A 21,280-nucleotide genomic window follows, 5' to 3' on the forward strand; every position below is an offset into this window, starting at 1 on the left:
TTATCTATTTTGATCCCTTAAGTTACAAACATCAGATACCTTGGACTGATTAATTTTTTTGCCCCTTAAATCACAAACATTAGACACTTTTATCCTTTCTACCATTGAATACACAAGGACCAAAATTAAGGGGAAAAAAACTTAACCAACTGTCTAATGTTTGTAACTCAAGGAACTAAAATAGAATGGAAAAAACTTCAATAAACAAATTAATAAAAAATACAGTGTCAAAAAAAAAATACAGTCTAAATTATACGGCTGATCAACCTCATTATATTACCATTGAGATAAGTAAGGCTGCATACCCAAACACTTAGCACATTTATTAGCTTATCCCCTGAATCTAAAACATGATTATGCTTTATTCAGTCAAGAACACATATAAATAGCTATATCTATAATCACAAACTTCACGAACCTATGATAGCTAAGTTTTTTACTGATGTACAAAAATTTCTAACTTAAATAACCCACTTCAAACATGTTATCATCCACTCTTTATTTCACTCAAGAGTCACCTCATATACCTTACACACAAATTTAAACAATGCACACAAGAAAAACATAACCACAATCAGATTTGAAGTTCAAACAATATAGGTAAGAAATATATTTGAATACTGACTACACTCTCAATTCCTTTCCAATCCAAATTTGCGCTTTGCACGTGCCATATAAACCTCCGTCAAAGCCAGAAGTTTATCTCTCGTGTCAAATACAAAATTGAAATATGCATGTCTCCAAGACCTCTTTAACACCAAGCTTCCACACACAACCCAAAAGCCAGTAATATACCCGACAACTATGCTTGCATATAGTCCCAATCTTTCAGTCTTGTCATCATCTCCATCAGCATTATCTTCATGTTTTCTGTCTTGTTCTCCATTTCCAGGAAACAATGATGAGCAATTTGTCAGTAAATGATCTCCACACAACTTTGGGTTGCCTATGTAGATTGATGCATCATAGGTGCCAAACTGATTACCCAGCGGAATTCTTCCAGAAAGATTGTTGTATGACAAGTTCAAATGACTCAGGAATGTCATGGAAGCCATGCTTGGAGGGATAGGACCTGAAAATTTGTTATGTGAAAGGTCAAGATTTTCTAAATCTTTTAGCAATCCAATGTCTCTGGGTATATTCCCAGTTAGCTGATTCCAAGACAAATTTAGAGCACCCAAGTGAATCAGCTGTGTTATCTTCTCTGGTATCTCTCCAGAAAGATTATTCTTTGAGAGATCAATGGTGGAATGCACTGGCATTTGTTTCAAGTATTCGACTATTCTTCCGTTTAGGACCAATTCTGTGTGTCTCGTGTACGGTACATAGCCTACAGTTTGATATGAATAAACGAAATCAATAAAGTGCGTTTGAGGCAGTTTGAAACCGTGCACATCACCCAAACATGATGGTATGGATCCTGAGATATTGTTTTCTGCAAGATCCAATAAATGGAGGGAAGGTAGACGACATATCTCTTTAGGAATGCTTCCTGTGAGTGTGTTGCCTCTCAACAATAACTCTGCAAGTAAAGGGAGGTTTTTTGTTATTTCATTCGGTAAAGACCCAAAAAACCTGTTGTTTTCTAGCGAAAGTGTTTTCAGCTTAGTACAATTTTGAAAGGCTGAAGACAAATCTGTAGATAGGTTATTGTTGCTCAATTCTAGGATAAATAGTAAAGGCAGTGAGCATATTGATGTTGGAATTCCACCTGACAGACTATTGTTGGATAAATCAATGATTTGTAAACTCTGCATACCCATCCAAAACTCGGGGATTTCCCCTATGAGATAATTGTTGGATAGATCAAGATAACTCAAATTTTGAATCCTATTTAATGATAGTGGGATTCTCCCATTTAGGTAGTTATTTGAGAGATCCAAGTACATCAAATGTGACATCTCTTCGCCAATGTTGGTTGGTACTGTTCCGGATAACAAGTTGTTCCTTAAGTAAAGAGCACTTAGTCCAGACCAAAGTGGGATTGAACCCTTCAACTTATTGAAAGAAAAGTCAACTGTAGGTGACTTGGAGGAAGTGAAGTTCATTTCTTTAGGAAAATAGCCACTTATTTTGTTGTGGGAAACATCTAAATGCCAAATATTGGAGGACATACTGTAAAGCCACCAATGTGGTATTTCCCCTGTAATTCCAGCATTTTGTAGGATTATCTCATTCAAGGACTTTAGGTTTCTGAGCCAGTAAGGAAATGTTGGGCCAACTAGACAACCACTGATTTCAACATGAGTCAAATACTTAAAAGGTGGAACCCAATCATTCATCACTTTCAAAGTAAATGGGTAATATTTTGATGACACAGATAAACTGATTAGGTTTGTGAGATTATGTAAATGAATATTTGTCATTGTACCTTCCCAATAATTCTGAAGCAGGTTTAGAGAATACAAATTGGTTAGTTGACCAATGCTTTCAGGAATTGTCCCATTCATCATATTGCTGTCCAAGTTCAGAGAACCTAGATTTGATAAGTTTCCTATAGATGTTGGCATAGGACCTGAGATACCCATGTGTGAGTTCACTGTGTTTCTTGACAGATCAAGATAATTTAAACTGGTAAATTGCCCTAAAGAATTAGGCAATTTGCCAGTTAGTTGATTATAACTCAAATCTAAAAACTCCAAACTGTGGTTGCTACAAGACAAGGCCTCGATCATTTCAGTTATATCACCGGTTAGATCATTAAAACCGATGTCTAGATCCTGAATCTTGCAAAGATTCCATCTTCCAAGCATAGAAGGAATGAGACCTTTTAGAGATGAATCGTAAAAATTAAGTTTTGTAAGGGTACTCATGTTGAACAACCAAGAAGGTATTGAGGAATTGAAAGGATTTCCAGAGAGATCAAGCACAGAAAGTGATGTAATATTTAAAAAAGGTGAAGATGGAGGGAGAGAAGCAAGGCTGCAAGAAGCCAAATGCAACTCAAACAGAGATGGCATCTTATTCACAGCTTGAAACAACTGGTGTGGCGAATTGCTAATATTTATATAACCCATGCCAAGATATTGAAGTGAAGAAAGAGTAGAGATCCAGCTTAAGTCGTCTTTGACCGAAAGCGAAGAAAATGGGTTAGAGATATCAAGATAGTGCAAGTTTGACAAATTGCCTAGACGAGTAGGGACCATTCCAGAAAAGTTTGCATTGGATAAGTCAAGGTAATTCAACATATTGAGAGAACCAATAAATTCTGGAATGGGAACTCCTTTGAAATTATTAAAGCTTAGGTCTAAGTGACTCAAATGTTTTAAGTCAACTAATGAAGGGTTTATCTTCCCGCTTAAAGGAGACAGTGACAGTACATCTGTGCAGATATGTGGGTTTTGCAAATCAAGCTTAAGAATGTTACCTGTTTGGTTGTCACATTGTATACCAATCCAGTTGCAACAATCTTTCCCAACCCATGAAGAAAGGCAATTGGAAGGATCATTGAGATCTTTTTTTATTTTAAGGAGTGCCATTCTCTCTTCCTTAATGCAAAGAGTACTGCTAACATTACTGCTAGCAACATGGTAATGAGTTGATGCAAAAAGAAAGAAGAGAGGAATGACAAAATATCCGAAGACGAATTTTGTGCTTGCCATCTTCCCACCATAAGATATTAGATGGTTTCAAGTTTATCATTACGAGCTCTTGTTGAATGGATATTATATAGAACAAAATGGTAAGTACTTATCTATTTGTTTATGTTTTTTTGTTAATTTTTTCAACAGAGCCTATAACCTATTACTAATTATTTAACACTGACAAAAAAAATATTGTGAAACTATCAGTGATGTGCAACATATCTTCTACGAAGTTCATTAAGAATAATTTTTAGTTTTTATTTTAGATTAGGCTGGTGAATGTTGCTGCTATTTGCTAATGATATATATCTACTTTGAAATACATATGCACAAATGATAAAAATAATGATCAATAAGGTACATGATAGTGTAGAAAAAATGTCCCTATAATAGTCTTCTAAACAAAGTTCATTGACAACATTAAACATTTGAAATTGGCAGCCTCATAGTCAAGGCAATGCTGTAAACTAAATTAAGTCATAAACTGTTTATTATCTTAAGAGTCCTTATTGACACGTTTCTGGTTTTTATTGCATCTTATTAAAAAATTTGCTGTGAACATTTGCTTAGTAATGCCTTGGATGTGACATTGGTGCATTCATTGTACAAACTTTCTTGCATAGACTTGGAATGAGTCCACGGATTCTATGGTACTTAAACTTGTCAAGGGTTTTTTTTTTTTTTTTGACAAAGAAACTTGTTAAGGGGTTAGTTTTTGTTATATGGTAATAAGAAATATTAGTGTCTCTATTACCAATACTCATTGATGATGTTTATAATTATTTGTCATTTTCCTATAACACTTAATAAAAAATTTGTTTAAACTAATGAACTGTCCATTTATGTTGTAAAAAATAATGCAATTATTATATTGTTTGGTCAGTTTGAAAAGTTTCCCCTCACAGCAACAGTGAACAGTTTCCTTAGTTATATCCTTTATTGAGAATAGCTTTGCAATTGCTCAGTTGATTCGTTTTCTATCCACTCGTATGTATGACGGTTTGATTCTTCATATACATTTATACAATGTCAACTATTTTGATTAGAGGCTACATTATACATTATACTTTTTTTTTTTTTTTGCATTAACCTTCTGATCCCTAGGAAAAGAGGACCCCGGTAATCTAGAGTTCGACCGCAAGTAAGTTATTTCTAGCCAAGACATTATCCATTATACACTATTATCCTTTAATTTTTATTTTTTTTTATAGGAAACAAACTTTCATTAGCAAAAGGCTGGAAAACAGCCAAACACAATACAATTAGTAGCAGAATTTTCTGCATAATTTGACATAACAGAAGCATTGGGAGCTGCCCCTACCCAAGTTCGATTTCCCACTAATCTAGCCAAAGAAGCTAAGTTATGAGCATCAATATTTTGATCTCTTCTAACAAACAAGACACTAACATTAGGCAAACTAGACAACAATTCCCTACAATCTTGAGCTACCATCTCAATGGCATCAATCTTCACCTTGTTAGCTATGCAGTTAACCACATTTTCTGCATCAGAAAAAATACAAACAGAGTGCAAACCTTGCTCTCGGACAAACTGGATTGCCCAGCGAACACCCAACGCTTCAGCCATAATTGGATCCACTGCAATGTCATCACACTTGCATGCACTGAAAGTTGTAATTCTGTCATGATTTTTAAGCACAAGTCCCCAAACAGTTGGGCCATTCAAATTGCAGCCAGCATCAACAAAAACAGAAAAGGATGGTCTTGAGACCGGTGGCATGACGGTGATCAAAGGAAGAGAAACTCGGCCTCTCCTAGGAGGGTTTGCATCATTAAATTCCTGGACAAAGGACATAGCTTCATCAACCAAACAAACTGGTTCCAACTTGTCTCCTCTAAAAACTACATTGTTTCTAGCAGCCCAAAATTTCCAAAGGATGGTACAAAACAGTTGAGTGCCTAAAGTATCATGACATGTAAGCCAACTCAAAATCCAGTCAAATAAATCAACTTGTAAAGGCATATGAGACCCAAGGTGGGAAGCAAAAAGAGTAAGTTTCATTAAATCACAGTGAAGAAATAAGTGATTGGTAGTTTCCACCTCATGATGACACAGAGGACACTGCAGATCAAGAGAGATACCTTTTTTATGCAAATTCGCTCGGGTGGGCAGAATGTTTTTGGTGAGCCTCCACATGAAGTTTTTGATCTTGTTAGGAACCGGGGCTTTCCATATTTCCTTCCAAACCTTGTTCTTTCTAGTAACTGAAGGTCCAGGAAGGGACCTCTCCTTCTCATCACACTATTATCCTTTCTACCGGTGAATTATATTTAATTTGTAACTTAAAGGAGTAAAATGTCTAACATTTATAACACATGGGACCAAAATTAAGGGGGAAAAAACTTAAGGTCCAACTTTAGAACATGACCAGTTTGTTTGTCACATTCTATACCCCTCCAATTGCAGCAATCTTTCCCAATCCATGAAGAAAGGTAATTAGAAGGAACCTTGAGATCTTTTTTTATTTTAAGTAGTGTCACTCTCTCTTCCTCAATGCAAAGAGTGCTAACATTAAGGCTCATAATTTCACACTGAGTTGATGCAAAAAGAAAGAATAGAGGAATAAGGTAATATTGAATGATGATTTTTGTGCTTGCCATCGTCCCGCCAGAGGATATCGGATGGTTTCAAATTTGTCATTACAAAATTTTGATGAATGGATATATATAGAACAAAATGGCAAGTAGTATTTTGGTTTATTTATCTCTATGTTTCTGTTTCTTTGCTATATTTTTCAACAGAGCCTATTGCCTAGTGTTTAATACTGACTGAAATAGTATTGTGAATTTGTGAAACTATCATTGATGTAGCAGGCTCAAAGTCAAGGCAATGCTATAAAATAAATCAAGTCATAAGCTGTTTATTATTTTAAGAGTCCTCCTTGACACACTTGTTTTTACTTGTTGTTTTTGTTGATTCTTGTTATGAGTTTGCTATGCCTGTCGCCTTGGATGTGACATTGGTGCATTCCTTTTGCAAACTTTCTTGCAAAGACCTGAATGAGTCTATGGATTCTATGGTAATGAAACTTGTTAGGGATTATTTCTTGTTATTATTTTGTAATAATTACTGTCTCTATTACCACTCCTCTATGATGTTTAAATTATTTTTCATTTCCTGTAAAACTCTTAATATAAAATTGATTTAAATTAATGGACTGTCCCTATGTTGTATAAAATAATGCAATAAATATATTGTTTGGTCAGTTTGAAAAGTCACCTCTCACAGCACCAACAGGGAATAGTTTCCTTAGGTATATTCCTGGTTGAGATTCGACTATGGCTTTGTAATTGTTCAGTTGGTTCATTTCTATCCATGTGATACTTACACAACATGTATATGGTTTGGTTCTTCATGATTTTATACAATGTCAATAATTTTTATTAAATTATTATACGGCTGATTAACCTCAAATTTGATCCTCCTTATTAAACATTCTCATATTATAAAAAGTCAATATAAACCATTGACATATATACAAGGCACATTTATTAGCTTATTCCCTGAATCTATTAGCATATACTGTATCATTATGCTTTATTCAAATAAGTTTTGGTAAGACTTTCAAGCTCTGGCATTCCAATCATCTCTGGAATTCTAGTTCTAGGATTCAGCCACAGACCTCAACTCTATGAAGTATAAATTGGACATTGGACACCACTGATACTTGACACCTGACACAACACTCATAATAATTTGAGAAAGTAACCACACATGTTGGTGTTGTTAGACCCTGACGAGCCTTTAATATGAAGCATCAGTGTTACATAGATGCAATTCATCATAAACAAAACTTGTAGTATTAATTAGTTGAAGCATAAAAAAACTTCATGAGCATGAGAATGCCAAAGCTTCTGTTTCTCAGGAGAAAGAGTTTCACAAATACTCAACACCTATAAGATGCCCTTTATGTCATCAACATAGATACAAGTGTTTATCTTCAAATTTTACTTCAAATTAGATGTAAACACATATATAAAAGCGTTTGTCTTCAAATTTCAAATATGATGAGGGCACGACTCTAGAATTGTTTTCATGATATGAGCTTTATAACATCAAATTAATTATAATTTGCTCTTTCGATAGTTTCAACTACCAAATTACATAAGTTACGACTTTTAGCATACATGTTTTTGTGATATTTACAATTGTTAAGTCTTGATTTTCAGGGCTTCAAAAATCTGGAATGTGATTTGAATGAACACTCAAGTGATGAATCACGGAGGTACCTTTTTATCATTTCCTGTGCCTATTTTCCCTCTTGACAATGTATGAACTGATTTTTTGCTCTAGGATTGTGCAGGTATCTTACCAATATTTTAAGTATACGCTGATTTATTATCAATACCAATTATATTTTTCAAGAACTGTCCCTTCTAGATAAATAGTAGCCTTAATTCAGAATACTTCAAATTAAGGATATAAAAGTTTAAGCATGATAGTGCTGATATAGTAGCCTGTGTTTGCTTCAGGTAATCCTAACCAATTTGAATTCAATTAGTCTTCTAAATTCTAATATTTTTGTTTTATATTAAAGCAAGATCACCACATTAATTCTTCAAATAGTTGTAATTTATACAGTATATCACTGTGGACTTCACCCTATTCACCTCATATAGACATATACCACACACAAATTTAAACAATGCACAGAAGTAAATATAAACCCAAAGTGCAAATATAAGATACAAAAGTTATTATACTAAGGCCTCAGTTCCTTTCCGATCCAAACCTGCGGTTTACACGCCCCAAATTAACTACCACGAAGACCAGAAGTTTATCTCTCATGTCAAATACAAAATTGAAATATGCATGTCTCCAAGATCTCTTTAACATCAAGCTGCCACACACAATCCAAAAGCCAGTGATATACCCGGCAGCTATGCTTGCATATAACTTCAATCTTTCAATCTTTTCATCATCTCCATCACCATCATCTTCATGTTCTCTCTTTCTATGTAACAATGATGAGCAATTAGTTGGCAAAGGTTCCCCACAAAGCCCTGGGTTGCCTTCATAGATCGATGGCTCATTAAAGGTGCCAAACTGATTACCCCGCGGAATTTGTCCAGAAAGATTGTTGTGTGACAAATTCAAATGACTCAGGAATGTCATGGAAGCCATGCTTGTGGGGATTGGACCTGAAAGATGGTTGTGTGAAAGGTCAAGACTTTCCAAATCTTTTAATGATCCAATGTTGTTGGGTATGTCCCCAGTTAGGTGGTTCCAAGACAAATTCAGGGCACCCAGGTGAATCAATTGTGTTATCTTCTCTGGTATCTCTCCAGAAAGATTATTCTTAGAAAGATCAATGATGGATTGCACAGGTGATTGGTTTAAGTATTCAATTATTCTTCCTTTTAGGACCAATTCTGTGTGCCTTGTGTACGATTCATAGCCCCATATTTGATAAATAGACGAATTACTAAAGTACATTTGTGGCAGTTTAAAACCATGTACATCACCCAAACATGTTGGTATCGATCCTGATAAATTGTTTTCTGCAAGATCCATTAAATGGAGAGACAGTAGATGACATAACTCTTTAGGAATGCTACCTGTTAATGTGTTGCCGCGTATCAATAACTCCGAAAGGGAAGGAATATGTTTATTTATCCCTTTTGGTATAGACCCAAAAAGCTTGTTGTATTTTAGCGAAAGAATTTTCAACCTAAAACATTTCTGGAAGACAAATGACAAATCTGCAGAGAGATTGTTGTTGCTCAGTTCTAGGATGGAAAGAAAAGGTAGTGAGCATATTGAAGTTGGGATTCCACCTGCCAACCTATTGTTGGATAGATCAATGATGGATAATCTCTTCATACCCATCGAAAACTCGGGGATTTCCCCTGTCAAATAATTGTTGGATAGATCAAGAAAAGACAAATTTTGAATCTTGTTTAACGATAGCGGAATGCTCTTATTCAGGAAGTTATGTGAGATATCCAACATCTGCAAATGTGACATCTCTTCGCCAATATTGGCAGGTAATTTGCCGGACAGTGAATTGTTCCTTAGGAAGAGAGCACTCAACCCCGACCAAATTTGGACAGAGCCCTTTAAGTGGTTATGAGAAAAATCAACAATAGGATTATTTGAGGAAGTGAAATTCATTTTTTTGGGAAGGTAACCACTTATTTTGTTGTGAGAAAGATCTAGATTCTCTATTTGAGAGGATATATTGTAAAGCCAATGAGGTATCTCCCCAAAAATTCCAGCATTTTCTAGAATTATCTCATTCAAGTCGATTTGGGTTTTCAGCCAATCAGGAAATGTCGAGCCTACTTGACAACTGCGAATTTCGACATAAGTCAAATCCTTAAAAGGTGGAACCCAATCGTCTGTCACTTTCAAAGAAAGTCTGTTATTTTTAGATGACACGGAGAAACTGATTAGGTCTGTGAGGTTTTGGAAATGAATATTTGTCATTGTACCTTCCCAATAATTCTCAAGTAGGTTTAGAGAATACAAACGGGTTAGTTGACCAATACTTTCAGGAATTGTCCCATTCATCATGTTGCCTTCCAAGTTTAGAGTAAGCAGTCTTGATAAGTTTCCTATAGATGTTGGTATAGGACCTGAGACACCCGAGTGAGACTTTACTGAATTTCCTCTCAGATCAAGATCAATCAAACTTGTAAATTGCCCTAAAGAATTAGACAATTTCCCAGTTAGTTGATTATATCCCAAATCCAAAATCTTAAGACTTTGGTTGCTACAAGACATGGCCTCAATCATATCAGCTATATCATCAGTAATAAGATTATGTGATAGATGTAGAATCTGAAGTTTGCAGATCTTCCATCGTCCAAGCGTAGAAGGCAAGAAACCTCTTAGAGATGAATAAGAAAGATCAAGTTTTGTGAGACTGCTCATGTTGAACAACCAAGAAGGTATTGAAGAATTAAAAGGATTGTCAGAGAGATCAAGCAAAGAAAGTGATGTAATATTTAAAAACGGTGAAGATGGAGGGAGAGAAGTAATGTTGCATAAGGACAAATCTAACTCTATCAAAGATGACATCTTATTCATAGCTCGAAACAACTCATGAGGCAAGGTGGTAAACTTTAAATTATGCATGCTAAGATATCGAAGTGAAGACAAAGCAAAGAGCCAACTAAAGTCGCTAACCTGAAGTGACGAATAAGAGGAGGAATATGAGCTAGAGATATCAAGATAGTGCAAATTTGATAAATTGACAAGATGATTAGGGACCATTCCAGAAAAGTTTGCATATGATAGGTCAAGGTAATTCAACATATGGAGAGAACCAATAAATTTTGGAATGGGAATTCTTTTGAAATCATTATAGCTTAGATCCAAATGACTCAAGTGTTTCAAGTCAGTAATCGAAGGATTTATCTCACCACTCAAGGGATGATGATTACTCGAGAAGGGAGACAGAGACAGTGAAATTGTATTTTTGTTGCAGATATGATAGTACCTAAGCTTAAGCTTTAAAACATGACCAGTTTGGTTGTCACATTGAATACCCTTCCAATTACAGCAATCTTCCCCAACCCAAGAAGAAAGGCAATTGGCAGGATCCTTGAGATCTTTTTTTACTTTAAGGAGTGCCACTCTCTCTTCCTTAATGCAAAGTGTGCTAACATTAAGGCTAGTTACTACGTACTGGGTTGATGTATAAAGAAAGAGGAGAGCAATAACATAATATCCAAATATTTTTGTGTTTGCCATAGTCCCACCAGAGGATATTATCATATCAAGAGGTTTTGTTGATTACTATATATAGAACAAAGTGGCTGGTATTTTCTTGGTTGATTCTTTCTTTGTTTTATTTTCAACTAGCAACACACCCGTGCTAAGATTTCTTGGTTGACAAAGTGGCTGTTTTATTTTCTTGGCTGACATTAAGTGCATTTGTTTGTAAATCCCCGGCCGATGCGTATAGAGGTCAACCTCTTAAATGAATCTCAATTACCTCGAGAGAATTAGTCTCTACTGTTGCACGCAGAGGGAATCCCTTTGGTTTAACATGAAACCATTTATGATAATTCAATCTCACTAGTGAACAATCCCGCGAAGGATAGTTAGTTTTGAAATGTTATGGCGACAATTTGTCCCGTGTATGGTAACTCAATCTCATCATTGACCATTTGTTTCGTGTGTGATAGTTATTTTTTGAAAACGGGAAACTTTTTTTTTTGTTCAACTGGAGGCCGTTAGGCCGAATTACATAAGGACTCTACGACTAAAGTGAATACCAGCTACGTCCTGCCATAGGAGGTTGACACAACCCGGCGGTGGACTGCTAACATAATGAATACCCGTAGGTAGTTTGATAGCAAAACCTGCCAACTAATTGGCAACTTGGTTGGCCTGGCTGTAGATATTGTTAGAATATAGAAAATATTATATTATTTGTTGAGAAAATATCTCTATGATTTGGTTTGTTTATTCTTAGCCCTATAATAAAGGGATTTAGTTTAGATTTAAGTTTATTCACTTAGTTATAAATACCAAGGTAGTCATACTATTTTATTAATGTAAATAGTAATGTAAATATTGTAATTAGGGTTATTGCCATCATCATCAATAATATTTTATTGTTCCTTATTATTTTCTCCTATTCTTTCACCTAAATTCCCCGAATTTCAACAGATATGATTTACTGAAACCTACCAATCCCCCATCTTAAGGCGATTAATGAGAGCAACAATGGAATTGCAAGGGTGCGTCGGAGGACACCCTTTAACAACCAAAGACACGGCTAACATAGAATCAGACTCCAAATTCACCAACCTAAAACCTTTGTCCCAAACCAACTGGAGAATAGTCAACATACCCCAAAACTCTGCCATTAAAACCGAACAGGTGCCCAGGTTGCGTGATACCCCTGTGATCCAACCACCAGAGTTATCAAATGGGAAACTTTCACTCCTTCAATGGATGTGTCCTTTATCAAATTTCATTAAAGTCTCAAACATCGCTGCCAAATAATACTACTTGTTTGGGAGAGAGATTACTTGACTTTTAGAAGAAAAAAAATGTACGGTTGTATTAATATATGTTGAGTGTATAAGTGGTGATACAAATTTAAAAAATTATCAAGATAAAATATTGAGAAATTTTCATACACTGACTACGTAAATATTTTCACATATATTCAATCAAATAGCACTAAATATATGTTTGAAGATGTACATTAAAAACTAACGTAAAAAATGACATAATGGTTTTTTATTTATATTTTGCATCATGATTTTTTTTTTTTATAATCAAATAATATTATAAGGGAGTACAGTGGGTACTCAAACCCTTACAACAAAGAACAAGTAACTCAAGAGTTATGGATACACGACAACAGATCATGATATGATTTGGTCCATGTGTAAAAAAGCTTTACATTCTACCCTCTGTAAATTTCTTGAACCCGTGAGCTTAACTCAATTGGCAGAATATTACATTATGTATACAGGGGACCGGTATTCAAATCTCGGTCATCTCTCATTTATCCACTTTAAGAGTGAAATTTTTCTAACTAATAGACTACTTGAAAAAAAATAAAAAAAAATTCAGAACACCAATTTGCAAATTAAATATTTAAAATTGGCAACCACCTCAAAGTCTAAATGCATGTCCTTGTCACACTTGTTGTCTTCTCTTATTAAAAATTTGTTTACAGTATTGAACTCGTATCAACAATAGTGTAACCTCGTCGCAATGCTTTGTTCATGTACGTACTAAATTTTCTCTAGAAATTTTAAAAGGATGACTCGGTTCTTGATAACCTTATGCAATGTCAGCAATTTTGGCAATTATACGAGATTTGATCCCTGGTATTATGCATTTTCGTATCACATAACTTTGAATAGGAAATGGTCACATGAATTCTGATCGCATTCACTCATCTTTTTTCAACACCAATGCAAACCCAAACTACTCAAAAGTTTTATACCACAACTCCGCGCAAAAAGAACAAGACCCGAATAAATGTCCCTCAAACTCCGATTCCAAAGGACACCACAAACAATTCGGTTAAAAACCATCACCGAAATAGAAAACTAAGTTCTCATTGTACAAAATGTGACCCTTAAGATTTGGTTACCTATCACTCACAAATGTTTTATAAAAATTAAAAAGAGAAAATAATTAAAATAATGTGTATTTTTAAAATAATTAAAGACAATCAATATGAATCATATTTTTCATCATCGCACTTAACTCCACTTTTCTTTTTTTGATTTTCACCACCAGTTTAATCTGGTTTTGAGACGACTTAATCCCACTTTTCTAATATGACATGACAAATACTAATTTTTCTTAAATTATAATGTAAAACTATTTTACACAATTAGTGCAAATCTATTAAACTTTAAATAATATGTATTTTTACGTTACGCTTAGTGACGTTTAAAGCTGGTGACGAATTCCTACTCTAACTCCTAACAGATGGCAACATAGTCCACAACACATAGCCACCTATGAAATCATGCATGTCTACGTGGAACCAAAACAACACTTCACGTATTCATGTTACACTTGTTCTGTTCCTCTTCTTATAGTAACACAAACCCAACACAGAGAATATTAGAAACAAACACAAACACAAACACAGTCTCTCAAACAATGGCATCCACCGACAAGTCACCGAACCCAACACCAGCAAAGGGTAAAGATCCAACACCCGGAGAACCAATGACTATGGAGCAACACTTTGTTGACAAGAGTGCAATGATGGTTCAGAGTTTCAAACCCATAAACCAAATGAGTCAACATGTGTGTACTTTTGCTATGTTTAGTCATGACATGTCTCGCCAGATTGAAACTCATCACTATTGTTCTCGTCTCAGTAATCAGTTTCTTCAGTGTGCTGTTTATGATTCTGATGACCCTAATAAAGGGCGTCTTATAGGTGTTGAGTATATCATTTCTGATGATGTTTTTGAAACTCTTCCTCCTGAGGAGCAGAAGCTTTGGCATTCTCATGCTTATGAGGTTTGTTAATTTCAAACTACAACTAATCAATACTATAGACTCTACAATTGTTGAATTGCATGTGTGTATAAACACAGATCAAATTATTAGGCTAAATTGTATTTTTTGCTGCTTAATTTTCACAAACTTGCAATTTTGGCCTCTTAACATTCATAATAGTACTTTTGGCCCTAATTTTAACTCTTTTGCTAAAGGTTGATTGTCCATTGACCAAGTCAATACACACAAGGACAGTGACTCGCGTGTCTCATCAGCATATGCGGTAAAGACATGTTCACGTAGTCATTGTCCACACGTGCATTGACTTGGTTAAAATCAATGGGCAGTCAACCTTTTGCAAAGGGGCAAATTATAGTACAAAAAAATGCTATTATGAAAGTTAGAGGGTCAAAATTGCAACTTCGTGAAAGTTAGGGGCAAAAAGTACAATTTATTCAAATTATTTTTACCAAACGTGTCAGGGTTGTGTCTAGTGTTTGGTGTTGTACATGTCGCGCAATTAAATTGCATTTTTTTGGAATAATTTAGATAGTAGAAAAATGTTGAGGGATATTAATTTGAATGGTGCAGATTAAATCAGGTTTGTGGGTGAATCCTAGAATTCCAGAGATGATTGGGATGCCTGAGCTTGAAAGTCTTGCCAAGACTTATGGAAAATTCTGGTGTACATGGCAAGTTGACCGAGGTATAATAGAATGGTCACGTTATCAAATACTCCCTCCGTCCCAAATTATAAGGGAAAAAAACTCATTTTTTTTCCCAAATTATAAGGGAAAAAATCATTTTCAAGAATGTTTTTTCCTTATTCTCATAAAATTAAATGCAAATTGCATTTAATTTTCTCTCTCTCCCCTTTTCTCAATAAACAACAACCAATAAAAATTGGTTTTACATCTTCCTATGCAACTTATTCCAAAAAAAACCCACAAAAACATATTTCAAATTATCATGTTTTACTTTTTCTTAATAAGTGTGATTTTTTTATTTTCCCTTATAATTTGGGACGGAGGGAGTATAATTTTTTTAGTCACACTCACAATATTTACTTTTTCATTTTATTTTTTAAAATATTTCATAAAAAATCAAAAAAATCATGTAAATGTGTTCAATGTCATGTCCGGTGTCTTTGAAACGGTGTCTTTGAGCTTCTTCAGCTGAAATGTGCAGAAGTGCTAAATTTGGATGTATTTTAATGTTGGAAGATATATATGTGAAAATTGGAAATGCAGGGGACAGGCTTCCACTAGGTGCACCAGCCCTAATGATGTCACCACAAGCGGTGAGTCCAGGATTGGTAAGGCCAGAGCTGTTGCATGAGAGGGATTCCAAATACAATATTTCCTCAGAGAGCCTTAAAAGCTCAAGGGTAGAGATTCCAGAACCAGAAATGATCAGTCCAATGGCTGATTATTGGAAGCAACATGACAAAGGCTTTGTTATTGACTTTGAAGAAACTGAGATGAAAAAGAGGGCACCTTTTCCTTGAACATAACATAATAGTTATTTATATGTCATAATTATATTTATATAGTATATGCTTATTTATAGATGAATAAAGCATAAATATGTCAAGTGTTTGACTATGTGGCCTTATATATATATATATATGTTAATGGGTTATATATTTTGACTGTTTGTAATTTATAATGTCATGTATGTTTTTCTGCTCTATCCATCCACATAGCCAACAAATTTAGAAGTTTTATTTTTGTTTTAAATAAGTTAGTGACGAAACACACACACTAAAGGTGGTGACTAGGGGCATTGCAGGTTCGAATTTGACATATGATATTTTACCACATTTTGTACAATGAAAGCTTAGTTTTCTATTTTGGTGATGGTTTTTACAACTTTATCTCTCATTTCATGTCATATACAAAATTGAAATATACATTAAATGTGACATTTCCTTGCCAATAGTGTTTGGTACTGCCCCCCCCCCCCCCCCCCCCAGATAACAAGTTGTTCCTTATATAAAGAGCACTCACACCAGACCAAAGTGGAACTGAACCCTTCAACTGGTTGAAAGAAAAGTCAACTGTAGTAATATTTGAGGAAGTGAAACTCATTTCTTTTGGTAAGTAACCACTTATTTTGTTGTTAGAAAGATCTAGATTCCAAATTTGGGATGACATATTGAAAAGCCAATGGGGTATCTCCCCGGAAATTCCAGCATTTTGTAGGATGATGTCTTTCAAGGAAGTTAAGTTTCTGAGCCAGTAAGGAAATGTTGGGCCAACTTGACAACCTCAAATTTCGACATGATACAAGTGCTTAAAAGGGGGCAACCAACCATTCATCATGTTGCCTTCCAAGTTTGTCATCCCTCTGGTAATTTTGGCTGGTTTGATGCGAAAACCTTGTGCGCGTTTCGTCACCCCAGAAACTCTAATTAACCTCACGGAAACAAGTTCACCTTCACTAGTGTTTGACCCTTTTGCGCCTGCACGAGAAACCTCCATTTAGAAAAAACAATTCATACTTCAGTTCTCGTCACCAGATTCAACAAAAAGCCTTTCAAGGTAAATTTCCGTCACCAACTTGTACTCCAAATGTAACCAAATTGAAACAGAGAGGTTTTTCAGCTTCTCCTTAAAATACATCAATATAGTTTTTTTTTTAGTGATTATAGGTCTAGCAAGTTTCAATCTTTTGATCTTGATACTGGCCATGTTTCTTTATTAATATTGATTAAACTTCTTTCCTTATTTGTGAATGCCAAGAGAGAGTTTTCTTTGACAAATTATAATTTTCCTTATCAGTATTGGTTTTGTTTTGCAGTGAATTTGCTGATATATTTGATTTGAAGCACTTCGACAATGTTCTTGCCAATGCGAAGATAATATATAAAGATATAAATTAAAGACAGGTGAGATGTGACAAGAACATTAAACAGAAATCAATTAGGCCTAAAGGCATGATTATTTACTCAAGGATTATGAATATCTTTGAGACTGCCAAATCTTGTCACATCAACAAATATAATAAGAGCTATATAAACCCTTTTTTTCCTTCCTCATGTTCACCCCTTTGAGTTGGCATCAGCAGAGACCTTAGGACCTTGAGGTCTGTATTTGTACCTCTTTGAAACAAACAAATAGACAAAGAAGTTGATCAAGCTCACAATGGAAAGGAACAAGTAGAACAGGTTTAGATGATTTCTATTGATATTGTTCCCTACTAACCAACCCCCGCTTTTACTATGCTTGGTTGCACCATTGATACACTTAACCACTATGGTACTTAGAAAATATCCAAGTGCCATAGAAGTCCAAAGGAAGCAAGTTGATGTAGATTTAAGTCCTTTTGGTGCCTCTGAATAGAAAAACTGAAGGAGACCAATATACGTAAACATGTCAGCTATGCCAAATATGAAATACTGAAAAGATAGCCAAAATGTGCTTATAGGCAATGGCTGAAGTACTGGAAAAGCATCAAGCATGTTATTGTCATTAGCCACTCTTTTCCTTTTCACTTCTACAATTGAAGCCACAGCCATGGATATGGAAGCAAGTACTAGTCCAACTCCTATACGCTGCAAGTGTGTAACGCCAGTTGGAACACCGGTGAATTTACGCACAACAGGAACAAAAACACGGTCATAGAGAGGTACGATAATGATTAAGAACATGATTGGGATGATTGGGAGGGATGCAGGTGGGATGTTAAAATGTTTTGTGAAGCTTGTGTCCATTGTGTAGCCTTGCATGATCGAAAAAGTTTGGAGCTGCGCTAGGCAAAGAGTCATTATAATTGTACAACAGAATATTGGGACCATGCTGAGAATGATTTTGGCATTTTCAACTTGTGTAACCCTGCAAAGTTTCCATGGACTTATACTTGGAGCCTGTGATTTCTCTATTTGTATATCAGGTTTTGAATTTATGGCTGCTCTATCCAAGAACCTGTAAAAAAGGAACTTCATTTTAGTATTCGATTGATCTAAGACTCTTCGCTCTAATTATGTATGCATCCCTTTTACTAGTGAGTTATGATCAAGAGAGATGTAGAAATGAATATTTGAACCTGAAAATGTCTCTATGAGGTAGAAACTCAATTTCCTCAGCAACAGCTTCCTTGTCCTGTTCAATCTCATATAGTTCTGTTGGATCTTCAGGCAAGGGAAGATTTCTGTTGCGGATTGCAGCGACATAGACCTGCCAAAAGTATGATAAATTTTTTTAAAACAAACAGCTAGAATCATATGATCCTCAAAAACCTCAAGTATTACAAACTTAAAGTTATTTATATCATTTCAAGTTGAAATTGAAACCTTCCCTATAATTCTTCATTGCTCTCTAGCATATATCAATTTAGTTTGATTTTATTTTATCTTTAGTTGTATAAATAACTTATATATTTATGTATAACTACTTATGCTATAAGCAATTAGTTAAGTTGTTTATCCGAACAAAACCTATACGAATTAGTGACAAAGGCCTAGACAGATACCTGTATGATCTCAAGGAGAACACTAGTTCCGGTAGCAACTTGAAGTCTGTATAGTGGCAAACCAGCAGCAAAGATGATGGTACCCAAAAATATAGCTATTGTACCAATACCAAATCCCCAATCCCATCCTTTGTGGATTTGTATCCACACAATGAAAGTTAGGCTGACTGAACCACCGACGCAAACAGCAAGCAATAGAGTGTTAAAGAAAGTGGACATTTTCTTTGATTCTTTAGGGTCAGTTTCATCAAACTGATCTGCACCATGTGATGGCAAAGCAGCTTTGGTTCCTGCACTGCCAAAGGCTAACAAGTATAGACCAAGGAAGAGAAAAGCTTTCTGGCCTCCTTCTGGTTTATCACAATGAGCTGTTGGGTCATGGATATTGCAACTGTGTGGCTTGAATCTAGGATAGTGTGCTTGTATTGTAAGCAATGCAAGACCCTGCAACACCAATCACAAAAACATAACCTCGTGAATATCTATTCAATAAACTCATCTTAGAATTTTGCTTCAATGCAATTTTAGTCTCTGTTTCGCCTCATTTAGGATTTTTGGGCCTAACTCAACCCTACAAAACCAGCTTGTAAGGTGAAGATTGCCTCTTGCTTATAAACTCATGTTCAGGCCAACTCACATCCGATGTGGGACTTCTTAACAGATATGAAGGGAAACAATGTTTTACATTAAATTTGCTTGCTTTTGTGATATAGATTGGTGTATATTTTGATGAAATGGAAATTAGTTGTAATGTAAGAATCCAACGAGACAATACCATGTCATTGAGTTGCCACATAAATATCTCACTTGTTACATCATCCAAATTTAGACTCAAACTGTACTAAGTGGAAAAAAAGTCAGTCATTTTACAAGTTGATGGATGAACTCGTGGGTATAGATAGATATCGGGGGACCAAAATCGCAAGTGAGGTAAAACAGATGGATCAAAACTGCATTTAAACCTAGAATTTGAAAGGAAAGGAACTTTCATTTCCATGCATTTTGCATGTTTTGGGTTTGGATTAGTGCCATGCAAACAACTTACACAATATATTGCGAGAGGATTTTTGGAACTTACCAAAAACTCAAAGAAGCCAGAAAATAAAACAGATTTGTATCTTCCAAGCCATGTATCAGCGACGACAGCCACCAATATAGCGAGAATGTAACTGACACCCATATAGTTGGTAAGCATGTTAGCAGCATCTTCTAGTTCATAATGCATAACCCCGTTAAAATATGGCACTGAGTTCACAGCTAGTGAGAATGTTGCCAAATTTTCCAAACCAAATGTCACTGCACACAAACAAAAGTTACTGCATCATTTTTTTTACTACGTTACTGCATCATTGATCACAAAAATATTTGTTTCTTTCTTTTCAATAAATTTGTGGCAACTTTGGATCACCTGCCTTAAAAAAAACTTCCAAATAGAGACCTTCACAAAGATATATTGTAGTAAAAGGAAAAGAAAATACAGTATTTCTATTTGTCACAAAACTATTATTATTCACGAACATTAAAAAGTCAGAAACCACCAAGTAGTCGCCCGCATACCATCCATACACAACCGATTACATTAAAACATATAGCTTTCATGAGTTTCACGATATTTAACATTTTTCTATAAATTGTGATCTTGTGGCCGCAAGTATATAACCAGGAGGGTTCCAGAGGGTGTTTGAGAGGAGCGATCGCACACATGGCACCAAAATTTAGGGGCACAATCACACAACATTATAACTTGCATAGGGCACCCAAAATTTCAAGGAAGGTCCTGTATATAACGTCAGACTTTTTTTTATCTCTTCATGAGTACAACTATCATAATATTGACAGCAGTTTACGCAAATTTTCATTATATTAAGGATGTGTGACACAATCACACAAAAAACAAAAATAAATGTGATAGAAATTTAAAACTTTTTGTAGTAGAATGACATAATCCATCTTAACTTAGGTTCATCTTTCTAGTCAGTTGTGACTAAACAAGGAAAAGGACTGTGTATTTACCTAGCATGAGGAAAGCAGCTTTCATCCCTCCATATTTGAACTTGAGTGCACTTCTTCCTTTCCAATCCACTTTATTTCCATCAACTAGCTGAAGCTCTTCTTCCAACTTCATGTCAACAAACTCAGACTTGTCCTTCATGGACAAAAAATGTAGTAAAGAGTTAACAAAATGGAAAAACAAGGAACAACCTAGTAAGAGTCAATAAAATGGAAAAACAAGGAAAATTTTAATACCATGGCTTTGCAGAGA

The 21,280-nt window shown here is 35.2% G+C and overlaps 4 protein-coding genes across 4 annotated transcripts; 1 reads left to right on the forward strand and 3 right to left on the reverse strand.

Moving 5' to 3' along the window:
* LOC123897997 (receptor-like protein EIX2) lies at nt 1–3,784 on the reverse strand. Its single transcript, XM_045948839.1, has one exon. The coding sequence runs from the start codon at nt 3,600–3,602 to the stop codon at nt 633–635; it is 2,970 nt and encodes a 989-aa protein (XP_045804795.1). The 5' UTR covers nt 3,603–3,784; the 3' UTR covers nt 1–632.
* A 3,252-nt stretch (nt 3,785–7,036) lies between these two features.
* LOC123897998 (receptor-like protein EIX2) lies at nt 7,037–12,986 on the reverse strand. The gene has a single exon (XM_045948840.1). The coding sequence runs from the start codon at nt 11,326–11,328 to the stop codon at nt 8,317–8,319; it is 3,012 nt and encodes a 1,003-aa protein (XP_045804796.1). The 5' UTR covers nt 11,329–12,986; the 3' UTR covers nt 7,037–8,316.
* Nucleotides 12,987–13,808: 822 nt separating this feature from the next.
* LOC123899000 (oil body-associated protein 2C-like) lies at nt 13,809–16,146 on the forward strand. The gene is made up of 3 exons (XM_045950056.1): nt 13,809–14,565; nt 15,136–15,250; nt 15,795–16,146. Exons 1-3 carry the CDS (start codon nt 14,101–14,103, stop codon nt 16,049–16,051), a joined length of 837 nt encoding a protein of 278 aa, XP_045806012.1. The 5' UTR covers nt 13,809–14,100; the 3' UTR covers nt 16,052–16,146.
* Nucleotides 16,147–17,392: 1,246 nt separating this feature from the next.
* Nucleotides 17,393–21,280, reverse strand: LOC123898292 (protein NRT1/ PTR FAMILY 4.6-like). The gene is made up of 5 exons (XM_045949210.1): nt 21,031–21,280; nt 20,096–20,313; nt 19,018–19,461; nt 18,592–18,722; nt 17,393–18,470 (listed from the first exon to the last, which is right to left on the reverse strand). The coding sequence occupies exons 1-5, from the start codon at nt 21,167–21,169 to the stop codon at nt 17,588–17,590; spliced, it is 1,815 nt and encodes a 604-aa protein (XP_045805166.1). The 5' UTR covers nt 21,170–21,280; the 3' UTR covers nt 17,393–17,587.

This window comes from Trifolium pratense, linkage group LG7, assembly GCF_020283565.1.
Source record: "Trifolium pratense cultivar HEN17-A07 linkage group LG7, ARS_RC_1.1, whole genome shotgun sequence".
NCBI lineage: Eukaryota > Viridiplantae > Streptophyta > Magnoliopsida > Fabales > Fabaceae > Trifolium > Trifolium pratense.

Bases quoted from the DNA above. Each gene is read 5' to 3' on its own strand.
- LOC123897997 (XM_045948839.1), bottom strand. From the start codon at position 3,602: ATGGCAAGCACAAAATTCGTCTTCGGATATTTTGTCATTCCTCTCTTC.
- LOC123897998 (XM_045948840.1), bottom strand. From the start codon at position 11,328: ATGATAATATCCTCTGGTGGGACTATGGCAAACACAAAAATATTTGGA.
- LOC123899000 (XM_045950056.1), top strand. From the start codon at position 14,101: ATGTTACACTTGTTCTGTTCCTCTTCTTATAGTAACACAAACCCAACA. The intron at 14,566-15,135 runs GTTTGTTAATTT...TGAATGGTGCAG, and splicing joins GGCATTCTCATGCTTATGAG to ATTAAATCAGGTTTGTGGGT. The intron at 15,251-15,794 runs GTATAATAGAAT...TTGGAAATGCAG, and splicing joins TACATGGCAAGTTGACCGAG to GGGACAGGCTTCCACTAGGT.
- LOC123898292 (XM_045949210.1), bottom strand. From the start codon at position 21,169: ATGAAGGACAAGTCTGAGTTTGTTGACATGAAGTTGGAAGAAGAGCTT. The intron at 20,314-21,030 runs GTAAATACACAG...GTTTGTGTGCAG, and splicing joins AGCTGCTTTCCTCATGCTAG to TGACATTTGGTTTGGAAAAT. The intron at 18,471-18,591 runs GTTCAAATATTC...CCTTTTTTACAG, and splicing joins CCTCATAGAGACATTTTCAG to GTTCTTGGATAGAGCAGCCA.